The sequence below is a fragment of the Watersipora subatra genome, chromosome 2 (genome assembly GCF_963576615.1).
Source record: "Watersipora subatra chromosome 2, tzWatSuba1.1, whole genome shotgun sequence".
NCBI classification, from domain to species: domain Eukaryota; kingdom Metazoa; phylum Bryozoa; class Gymnolaemata; order Cheilostomatida; family Watersiporidae; genus Watersipora; species Watersipora subatra.
Window position 1 is genome coordinate 15,029,313 of NC_088709.1, and position 12,390 is coordinate 15,041,702.

At 34.4% G+C, this 12,390-nt stretch overlaps 1 protein-coding gene across 2 annotated transcripts in view; it reads right to left on the reverse strand.

Annotated features, from left to right (window-relative positions):
- The window catches only part of LOC137387632 (solute carrier family 12 member 4-like), a 42,256-nt gene that overhangs the window by 9,707 nt on the left and 20,159 nt on the right, over positions 1-12,390 (reverse strand). For both annotated transcript variants that reach the window (XM_068074112.1, XM_068074113.1), the window contains exons 8-13: positions 10,049-10,284; positions 9,509-9,652; positions 6,961-7,117; positions 6,374-6,492; positions 2,104-2,278; positions 792-890 (exon numbers count right to left, since the gene is read on the reverse strand). In XM_068074112.1, the coding sequence (XP_067930213.1) occupies positions 792-890; positions 2,104-2,278; positions 6,374-6,492; positions 6,961-7,117; positions 9,509-9,652; positions 10,049-10,284 (930 nt within the window). The remainder of the gene's footprint in view (positions 1-791; positions 891-2,103; positions 2,279-6,373; positions 6,493-6,960; positions 7,118-9,508; positions 9,653-10,048; positions 10,285-12,390) is intronic.

Below are 12,390 nucleotides of genomic sequence, written 5' to 3' on the forward strand. Positions count from 1 at the left end.
TAAAATAACAGATTAAACAGACAGTACAGCTAAATTTAAAACTACAATTTAAACTAGGTGAAGTTCAAACTAATTTAGAACATTTTTTCAATATTATTATATTTGTATGCTCTCTTTCCCATTTGTTTTCAATCACAAAGCTGCAATACTTAAAAAAACTTCAAGCATTGCATGTTGGATATTACTGCAAATATTAGCTAGAACTTTGCAACTTCTGTTGAAAAATACTTATGTTAAGGCTGCCATAAGAAGAGGTCTGACTGTACCACGAATACGGTGTCACACATTCATCAAATATTAGCTAGCTGTCAATATTTAATACTGGCTTTCTGTGAAAAACAGATTATTGTATGAATTGAAGTTGGAGTTGTCTTCACAGCAGAAAAATATTTATTCATCTCACCTATGAAGAGGATGTTCAAAGATTATTGGGAGCATCACATTGCCATTTACCAGACTACTTATCAAGCATCAACTACAGCTGCGTTTTATAAAAACTAGCCTCGCTACAATCAAATGCGAATAGCATAAATTCAAACGACCTGGATTAAAGAGAGCATAATTGTGAGCAACTTTCATTTTAACAACAGTACTGCTAATACTCTACTAACACCAAATCAATAGCACTGATTTCTATTTCACAATTCCAGAAAATCGTACTATAAAGAGCTGAATTGAGCAAACTAAGAGGCAATACGTGTTTTTTTTCTAATCCTGCTGTCAAACCAGCCTAGCTCTGTAGTAACACAACATACACATATCACTGCACTGTCTATATGATAAGTACATACCAGTGATAGAACCTAAATCTGGGTCTCCAGCTCGGGGACTTGAGTAATGTCTGAAGAGCACAGGCTAGGTTCACAAATCCGTAGCACATGAGAAAGAACCTGTGAAAGTTGACAACAACTTATCAGGTAGAGCACCCTTTGCAACTAGCAACTAGAGCTTATCATCAATCTTAACTCATGCCATTCTATTATAACAATTATACATAAGCTCGTATTCGGATGAGTTATCCTTTCACGATAAAGAAAGATAGGATTACTCCTAAATTATTCTAGTAAAACAATATCTCTGGCACTAAAAACTAACAATGTTTTCAGTAAACTTTACAATGACAGAAACTTTACATAACATGAAAAATAGAAAAAAACTTCCTAAAAATTCACTAAAATTTTATTGCACAGAGAAAAAGCTCAAAAGGAAAAGTTACAAACTACAAGAAAATGTCATTAAAATGAATATGCAACAAATATTACAAAGTCCTATAATCTATATTACTATTACCTATATTATTATCTTAGCATATCATTGTAGATATAAAAATAGAAAAATAAAATGTCATCTTAACACATGAGTATCATCCTTATGTATACATGTCATCTTAACACCTGAGTATCATCCTTATGTATACATGTCATCTTAACACATGAGTATCATCCTTATGTATACATGTCATCTAAACGCCTGAGTATCATCCTTAAGTATACATGTCATCTTAACACCCGAGTATCATCCTTATGTATACATGTCATCTTAACACCTGAGTATCATCCTTATGTATACATGTCATCTTAACACATGAGTATCATCCTTATGTATAAATGCACAGGCCATTCTAACACATACAAATCAAACGATAAAAACTCAAATTTTGTATGAAAAAGCTGTAAAAATATAAGTAATAGAGATTAAAATTAAAAAATACAGCAAATGCAAATAAAATGATGCAAAAACTTATAGAACATGAAATAGTACCCCTTTAGCAGAGCATTTATGAAATCTTAATCAGAAGTTTACAAAATGGTTTGATCCTGCATCATATTCTTGCCACCAGTAGCGAGATGATCGGTGTTTATGCCATGAATAAGAATACATGGCCTCTGGTCAAATTCTTTAAAAAACGTTTTGTCAGCTCTACAGTTGGGCGTTTCTGTTTGTTTAACTATTTCTGTATTAGAGTTTATATGAGAGGTAGATTAGGGTCATAAGATGTTGTGTTGAGAGCATAATATTGCTCATTATGACAGTGTTGAGAAAGCGCACTAGGAGAGACAAGGAAAGCACAGAGAAAGCGCAGAGAAAGAGGACAACTCTTACATTGTGATGATGGGCGCCACATAATCAAGACTCGCAATGAGTATTCCAAGTTCGGAAATCCCAGCAGTTAAAATGAGAGCAAAAAGAGGCTCTCCCTTCTTCGTCGTTCTCGCGAACACTCCCAGAAATGGGATCACACCATCTTTTGCGATAGCATTAAGGAGCCTGGGAGCACCTGCAAATAAGTGCCATGCGGGTGCACAACAGCCCAAACAATTATCAACACACACCTAACAAGACAAGAAGCATATTCATTCAGAGGCGCATATGAACTAGTCTATGAGTTTCGAATGAACACTTAATGAGTTCAGAATGTAGAAAACAGCTCGGCATTGCCGAAAATACAAGCAACAAACTAGAAATATGAATAAATATTGTTAAATAAATTAATACTTGAACAATTAATCAAATTAAATAATAAAATAATAAATGACATAAAAATAAATAAAATACTAATAGACATTCAAAATAACAACTGAGAAATGAGTGCACACTCTTATACAGATTATGCGCAGCTTGATAAAAATTGCAACTAATGTTAAGCTAAGATAAACCAATTTAAATTAAAAGTGACAAACAAATTTTTTAAAACTAATCTTAAAGGGTAACACTTGACCTTAGGGTTATGAGACTATCTGTCACCAATATGTTATGCAGCAGGGCCCTTTTATATTTAATGACCAAAGTTCAAATAATATTAAGCATTAGCTTTCCTGTAACTTGATAAAAAATGTACATGTGCTAGACAACTTAATAAACATGATTAACCTCAGCTGGTTATCTGATGAGGCAGGTATTCTCGAACGATCTGTTGGTTATTAAAACCCATAATTTAATAAAACCATGAATTGAAGATCAAAATCAAAACACGTTATAAAAGGCGATGATATTCACAGATTGACAGAAGTTGTGACAAAGGTTGACAGATAATAATTTTGTCTGTTAGTACATATAGGAGTAATCTTGCATAGAAAATTTTATAGTTACCCTAGGACACTTATATTTCGCTAGTATTTAGTTTCGTGAGTAGCACACAGAGTAAAATTTCGCTGCAACTTAATTTCGCAGCTCTGATGAGTGCGAAAATATAGTGATGTGAAAATAAATACAGCGGAACAAACAAATTAGATTCCTCAGGTTCGGTCCTCTAGTAAAAAAAGTTTTTATATTTGCGACTAGTTTGTATTTGTAACCCGCAGGTATAAATGTATGGCAGAAATCGATAATTCAACGTGATCGCTTGCTGCCATTTGTTTCTTGGACTATCAATGACGTCTCGGTCCTTTCCGTCGTGATCGATATGGTACCAATATTAGATCTCAAGTATTTATAGCAAGCGATGGCCATGGCACGTTTTGAGTTCACAATATTTCAAATTAAAAAAAAATCAAATACAGTACATGTCTCATAAAAAAGAAAATAGATAACAACCAACATCAAAACCAGAACTGTATAACATGGTTGGACCTGGTGAGGGTTGTTATCGTTTTTGGTTGGCAGTAAAATTCATCACTACAATAAGTATTATTTAATTGTATGACTTCACCTACCAGACTTTCATCCTCATCAGTTACAAATTCGGTGACTAAACTGATATCATCATCTTCTTCGTTTGTCTTGGCTTTTCCAAAAAAACTTGTTATCTTAATTTGCTTTGCCATGCTGCTCATTCGGTGTATTAACGAATTTACTAGAAATTTCCCAATGAGCTCAATCACACACAAAATTATCTGCATTTCTAATATCACGATTTTGTTGTGGATATCAATGAACTACAGGGCTGTATTCCCTTGGACAGCTGGCCGGCTAAGACGCCCCAACTTTTTAGGAATTTCATAGTCCAACGGCTATAGAAAGGTTTTTATCGCTGTAGAATATCACTTTATTCATAGATACAAACATCAACTTTTAGTAGTTCTTAGGCGTCATTATTATCTTCATCAGCGGCAAAATATTCTTGTTAACGACTTTTATAAAGGTTTGCAAAATATCAAGTTTTAGCAAACATCTGCTTGCCCATATCCTACTTAATGAACTTGAAATAAAATCGGCAAAAATGATCTTTGTTAAAACGCTTAAAAGAAAAAGATGTCTTATTTCTGAGCTTTTTAACTGCATACAAGTTTTGCCTGTTTTAATTTTAAAACGTTTTGTCAGTCACATCAGCTAAAACAAAGCAAATCTCAAAAAATAGAAAAATGTTGATACTTGCCAATAAAAATTTTTAAAACTTCACGTGAGAGGCCTGGCTGAGACCTTACATAAGAGAAACCTGTTGGGAGCTTACAGCACCCCCCCCTCCTTCTCCACACCCCAGATGTTCATAACTAGTCGTCTAACATTAGCCCCCCAACTTGCAACCAGTGAATACAGGCCTGTGTAGAACATAGCTATTTAATTTCGAATTTTCGCTAGTTCGTTATGATAGTTTAGTTTCGCGCATGAATTTTTCGCGTGATGATGACTCCGCGAAAACGCGAAAGTTAGATGCCGCGAATACTTAAGTGTCCTAGGGTATTCCAAAATAGGACAAATAGTAGTTGCTTTTCGATGGCTCATTGCAAGTTGCCTTCCCATGAATAGTTGCAAATTAGCTTGAACCTTGGTGTATACACATATAATTATTGTGTCACTGTCTGATCACAACTGTGATATTTCTAATATATTGTTGCATGTCTTTCCATAAAAAATGTGACAGGTCGTATCATTTTCAATATAAATGAGGCATTTTATAGAGTGCACAATGGGTTCCCAGAGTGAAAATTGTCAATGTGGCTTAGACTTTTGTAAAGCCAAGTTATTCCCAACATTCATTAAAATGTAATGTTTGTAGCGTGTGGTTGTTATGACTTTAAACGTCAACAAATAATACTGTTTAAAATTCAATCTATCTTTGAAGACAAATTTTCCAGTTTGTTGTGTTAATCATATTGACCAACACCACCTTCGATGAAAAGCTGTATCTCTGGTTAAATCGCTTTGATTTCATATCTGAAAACAGTTTGAAAAACTGAAAAATTTCTTTTTTATATAGGTTAAAAACCAATTTTGTGATCCGACCTCATTTGTATTGAAAATGATATGACCTGTCACAAATGTTGGAAGCAACCACATAGACAGCATATTAAAAAGGCCTCACTAATAACAAAAATACAAATTGAGTACATACCAGGCATAATTTTAATGTCATATGAACACATAAACTATATTAAAATAATTATGATTTGATAGTTTTTTCTAACTGCAGAGCCTATCCATGGTCAGAAATATAAAAGCTTCCTAAGATGGTCACTCCAGACTGCCAGTTATTTGCAGCAATAACATATGAGCAAACTTACGTATACAGTAGACACTCCTATAACGTGAACCTATAACGTAAATGCCATTTAACGTAAAGAATTTATGTAAAGTTGTGCTTCGTAGTACGAAAAAACTTCATATAATGTAAAATGTCAAATCAGTGCAAGTTCTCGAATTCGATTTGAATAACGAAAATCTCATTGTTAGCCTTAAAAATATCGTTTTCTTTCTTGTCGCACATAAGAAAAAATGACGTATAGGAGTATCTTTACTATATATATATAAGTACTCAGACAGTCTAGTGTGCCGTGAGAGATCGTCATGTGTACCAATAAAATCCAGAGAATAAAGAGCTGCACAACTGTTCAGAAGTACCTAAAGGCAATCGACTGGTGCGGATGCCAGAGTGTTGTCATACCAAGCCGATTGTCATGAGTCGGAGTCTTGTCAAAGCTACTTTTTATCCTAACCTTAGCAACAGATAGATGAACGGATCGACAGATTGAGCAGACAGACACCGCTCTTATTATAGTAAAGACACACTTTTGAAAATCGACGTAAATTGACATTGAAGGTGTACGCTCCTTTTATCATAAAATTACCATAATCATAGACCCTAAACCGAGAGTAAGTGATGAGGAAAAAAGAAAAGTTGTCGAGACAAACCAGTAATACTGCAGTTACTGTATAATCATTAAATTAAAAAGTTAAGCCTAGTTTTTTCCTTTTTGAAGGGCAAAAGAGGCGAGTTTGGGAAGATCTCTAAACAAATTAGGCAATTAACATGTATTTTAATGTTAGTATAACATAAAAGTCCTGCAATTTAACCTTTCTGAATGAATTATTTATGTTACAGGAAGTCTACTGTATAGTTGATAATACTAACAGCGGTGCCTCAAAGCATAACATTGAGAAAGCAACTACCAAAATATTTGACATTAAATGTAATCGTTTATACATTGTAACATACCTGTAAGACTCTGTAGTCCCGCACCAACAGTTGAAAGAAAGGAACCAATCAAAATGACCCAAAAATGTGGCCAGGCCAGTTCTGAGACAACTAGTCTACCGTCTATACTAACTCCAAACCTACAATAGCAAAACATTCACAATATAAAAACAATCTATGCAGGCCCAAAACACTGCCGTGCAATGATCAGTTCAAGTTGTAGACCACCGAGCTGCGAAGAAACAGCAAAGAATAGAATACGTATAAGTGGTGATATGAATGACAAGCGAGTGTGCAAAGTTGGCCAATAAGACGGAACGCATGAGCGTGACAATGTTAAATATACATTATAAAGTGCCTCTAGCGACTAACTATACCATATCATACGGCTATCTTCTATAGTCAGTTGCAGAGTAATCTAAAACATGAGCAGTCGTTAACATGTCGTCTGCTCAAAATAACAACAACAACTTGGGAGCTCAAATACATCAGTCAGGTAATTTTCAGGGAATACGTCACAAATTAGCCCAAGATTCCTCGCAAAAACACTGAATCTAACAGAAATTTTTGTATGAATGGGAGCTATGAAAGGAGATTAAGGTCCTTACTTGTCTCGAAGTACGTCTCCGTCTATAGCACCACCAAAGAAGAGCACGCAGGAGAGATAGACCAATGATGTTGTTGCTATGGCCATAATGGTTCCTATCGGTATAGACTTGCTCGCGTCTTTCAAGTCTCCAGACCTGTTTGAGCCAGCCATGATACCTAAATGATTAGAAATGTATTTTATACACCTTACACAACACTTGAGTGTTATTCAAATCCTAACATCATGAACACAATACCTTAGCGATATATATAAATACATATCCTCTATATCAACATATATACACATCTATATATTTATAAATACATATACTCTATATCAACATATATACACATCTATATATATATAAATACATATACTCTACACCAACATATATACACATTTATATATATATAAATACATAAACTCTATACCAACATATATACACATCTATATATATCTATAAATACATATACTCTACATCAACATATATACACATCTATATATATATATATAAATACATAAACTCTATACCAACATATATACACATCTATATATATCTATAAATCTCAAAGTTTGTCATCTGTCACCATTCAGTGTCTGTCCAGCTATAGCGATTAACAGTATATAGTTAACAGTTAACAGCAATATTGTTTTCGCCAAGTTTTCACTTGATAACTTTCATCAAGTGAAAACTTATTGCTTGATAAGTTATCACTTGATGAGAGCACCTGTATCTGTTTAAAGTAAATTTTTAGTGATTGACTAACAGCAAAGTTTTCTTTATATTTTTATTTTATATATATTTCTCCAAGTTTGTCGTCACTGTAATGTCCAGCTACTAAAATTTTTTAATAAAGAATCCATATCGCAAAAGATTTGATCCCGGAACCTTCCATTCGTCAGTCCAACAACCTACCAATTTAGCGACACAAGCTTGATAGATTAGCTAGGCAATATATGTCGCTATATGGGAGCAAATACACTACATTTTCGGTCACTACTCAAAATCATGAGAAGCCATAGCTCTTATTAGTAAGCTTACTCAAATTATCCATTGGCAATGTGCCAAGCTAATAAGCTAATAACAAGAGGCAGGCAACTCTCATTACCTCTCATTGTTTATAAGCTGATTTTTAAAACCCGGGCAATGCCGGGCAGCACAGCTAGTAGTCATTATAGATATAAAAAAAAAATATATATATACTTCTACATCCTGACTGATAAGCATGTCTTAGCAAACCAGAACGCGAGGGCTACTATAATAGATATAGCAGTACCCAATGACTACAACATAGCCAGTAAAGAAAAGTAAAAAGTGGAGAAATATCTGCCACTCGGAGAGAAGATTGAAAAGTGCCGGCATGTTAAAACAACTGTAATCATAGAAGTCATTGGAGCTTTCAATCCAAAAAACACCTGCACATCAAATGTGGCTCGCTCAAATACCGGGACTAATCAAACAAGTGAGTTGCAAAAAAGCGCACTATCGGGAACGGCTAAGATCATGAAGCGCTGGCTCAAACTCCCAGGTCTCTGGTAGAAGACCAGAGCTTGTATAGAATCTACCATCCACTTGGCAGAGCCGAAATGAAAAAACATTTGTTACATATAGCGTTAACAGAGAAAGACGGCTCTGGTATTGCATAAACAAGAGATAATCAAAGTACGTATCATACATTACTGATTACACAGAAGCCAACATAAAATGCAACTAACAATCACTAGAAAAGGCAGAGATTTTTCACTAGCCGAGGAGATCTCAGACTGTATGATATCATTAGAATTGTTGATTTCATATACTGAAATCAATAATAGAAGAATAACTCAGTAGCCTCAAACAGAGAAAGGCCAACTCCAAAAATGCCAAAATTAACAATGCTCGCCTGCAGTAAAGCGTTTATTCGATTTTTATCTCTATAAATCGCAGTCTTTGTTTGTCTTTCCTTGGTCTGTCTGTCTGTGTGTCCAGTTATAGCAACAATATTTTAGGAACGAAAAACCCGCTGTGCACCAGATTTGAACTTGGAACCTTCAGTTCTGTAGACAGGCATTTATCCAATACACTACACTATACAGCAGAATATATACTTTGGCATATAATAAATACATGTACATAAACAATAAATACATGTACATAAACACACTGTCCAAAAGGCTATACTATGAAATAAATTGTGCGCGTACTCATTACACATGCCTATCTTCATTGGCTTCACGCTAAACATTTCGGCTAGCATTATGCTAGAACTGTTGGTCGGACGAAAAGTGCTTAAACTCACATGGGCAGCAGACTATTACAATCAGTTTGGACCGACGTAGGCACTGCAGCCGGTACAGTATGAATTACACAGAAATAAACACAGGACACAAAAATAAACAGACACTTTCATTTAGAAGTTAGAATGGTATATGTTGTATTTATTGATAAAAAGTAAATTTTTGGGCAAAAACTTTTCTACTACCCGTGTAAAGCCGGACATTTAGTATAATATTTTAGCAATTCATTTGCTTAAAAACGTAAGATCGCAGACTAGGACCAGTAGATATATAGTAGAGATAACTCTCACCTGTACAGGAGGGAAAGAAGATTGCAAGGAGAATAGTGAAAGATGTTCTGAGGTCTGCTATGATATCCCTGCCTTCAACCCCTGTCTCAGTCGAGTTTCCTGTCACAAACTGTCCGCTGCCTCTGTAGGCACTGCCTCTATTAGCTGTAATAATCTAACAGTGCAAAAACATGTCTAATTTTGAACTTAAGCTAATCGCAAAAGATAGAGTACGGTAACATTTAAAATGTGTGTCAATACAAGATGAGATAACTCCTAAATTCTAATATGTGGCATTACATCTTGAGGGTATCCTACACAGTTTTCATAGCATTCATACTAGCTGATGCATAATAATCACATAAAATAGAGAAACATTTCAAATGCATGGCAATACAAGAAATGATAACTCCTAAATGTTAATAGGTGGCATTACATTTTGATGGTGACCTCCTCTGTTTTCATAGCATTAATACTAGCTGAGGCAAAGACCAAAGCCATCAGGAATCCAGCAAACTTGCAAACACTGACGTGATCCCGCGAACAATGCCAACAGCTTACCCAAGAAGGTCTGCACATTGAGGCCAGGTATAGCAGGCTTCATAGAGACGTTATTATCCTTAAAGAAGCTGTCACAAGATGAAATGTTTACTGCCGCTCCGCAGTATGTCTCCCATAATGGAGAGATTTTCGTGACATTCTCTCCAAGGTCGAGCATGCGCTGTTTTGTGCAGTACATTTGTTCATCACGCATTACAAGATCGGATTTAAGGAGTCGGTTCCCGAGGAAACATACCCTAAAATAAGAATTGACTAGACATGTTGGGTAATTATGACATCAGGGTGGTATGACATCAACAGAATAATTTCAGTAAAACAACAAGTGTGTCGTTCTACCACAATGTATGATCACTGTTAAAAATCGCTGCTAGAATCTCGATCATTGCTTCAAATCTCCTCAGCTCTTGCACTAACTGACACACTTGTACAATAATTTTTAAAGCAAATATAACTTTTTTGTCATTTTTGGATTTTCAAACACGAAATTTAAATTAAAAATTATTATCTTATAAATTGTTAATATTTCGAATTAGTCATTTGCCATGTATCTCAGATAAGTTTTTTATACCATGTGATAGGCTTTGTAAAAGTTTTAAGTGAGCAATCAACAAAAGTGCAATTTCAAATACCATAAATAAATTTAAAAATTGAAAATTATGAACATTTTTGTTGAAATGAAAGACGTTACTACTTTTTCATTCGTCATATTTCAGCGCAAATCATTATAAAATGGATTACATTAAAAAGTGCCTGTAGACGAGTGAACATCCGCTGGATCAGTGGCAGAGAAAGTGATAAGTGCTAAAAATGGACGTAGGTGGTTGCTTTTAGAAATTGCTCATTACAGAGAGAAACAAGAACCTGCCTCAGCGACTTAATCAGCAAGGTACTTACAATTCCTATAATTGCGAGGTGAGCGCCTTGGGTGTGAAATTACCTGCAACGCCCCTTAGTAGGTACGCTTTATAACTTCAATTTCAATGGTCGCTAATTAGAAAGCAGACGATAGCGTGGTGCCAAACAATACTTTTCCAGAAGGGAGTAAAAGAAAGAGCAATCAGAAATCAAATTCACATTACTCTGCAGCAGCTAGTGTAATCACTTTGACAAAGCTTATAGTCGGTGAATCCCCTAGTAAGATTACTCAAGTAGAACCATGGCTCTAAATCCGATGCTGCCTGAAACGGAGCAGCCAGCAGATGGCAGATGAGTCTACAGGCCAGTAATGTTAATATTGTTATTGTTATTATTACTAATGCAGTCAACCCTGAAAAAAAGACAACTTAATCTGCTCTGAAATTTATGTGATATGTCAAAACCATATTATGTTGAGGCAGATATTATATATATTTTTATTCTTATATATATATTATATTTATAATCTTATATATATTTTATCTTTTATTCTTATAATATTTTTATAAGAATAATCATGTTTTGTTTCTTACAATAGTCTCAATGTCTCAAAATTATGTAGTTCTACTCCTCTATCATTCATACTTAAGGTAATTAAATATTAAATTAAATAGTTCTACGCCTCTATTATCCGTATATCAGGTAATTAAATATAATATTAATTAGTTCTACTCCTCTATCATCCGTACTTCAAGTAATTAAATATAGTATAAAAACAAATGCATTATGTGAGTCAATATAAAAACTAAATTGCATGTTCGAAAGTAAACTCACATGATAAAATAAAACAGGCTTGTATTGTCACTCGTTTCTTTGTTAAAAAATTGAATTGCAGTGTAGCCCGGGATTACAGAAGACAGATGGGGTGTAGGTAGAGGTCGTGTCAAAGATACAGAGCTCATATAACTTAAACTACATGAGCCATAAATTGACATAATTGATTTAAGAATATTTTAATTTTTATCTAAAAAAAATGTTATTCAATAGTATCTTGAGTTATATTGACAAATTATTTTAGATACTCTTTTCTTCGCTCCACTTCCACTTCCTTCTACACGATAACTACTCAATGACTTGGACGACTAAAGAATCGACTATAAAATACTTGCTCCTGTTTCTTTATTATTTGTTGTTTTAATTCCAAGGAAAGCATTATATTTTCCACTACTACCATTCACACTGGTCTTTTTGTTTTTGAGATCTGCAATTTCAAACCTATAAATGGAAGTTATGAAGCTGTGTCAAATGTTGTTCGAGCAATTTAGAACGAGTACCTAAAAGAGAAGTACCTATACTGATTTACAATGTTTCTAGAAATCTCACATGTCATGTGTTAAAATTACTGTGTATGTAAGGACAAAAATTTGATCAAAGTTGAGTGGCTCTAGAATGAGGTTTAACCATATTATTATTATTACCATTAGTAT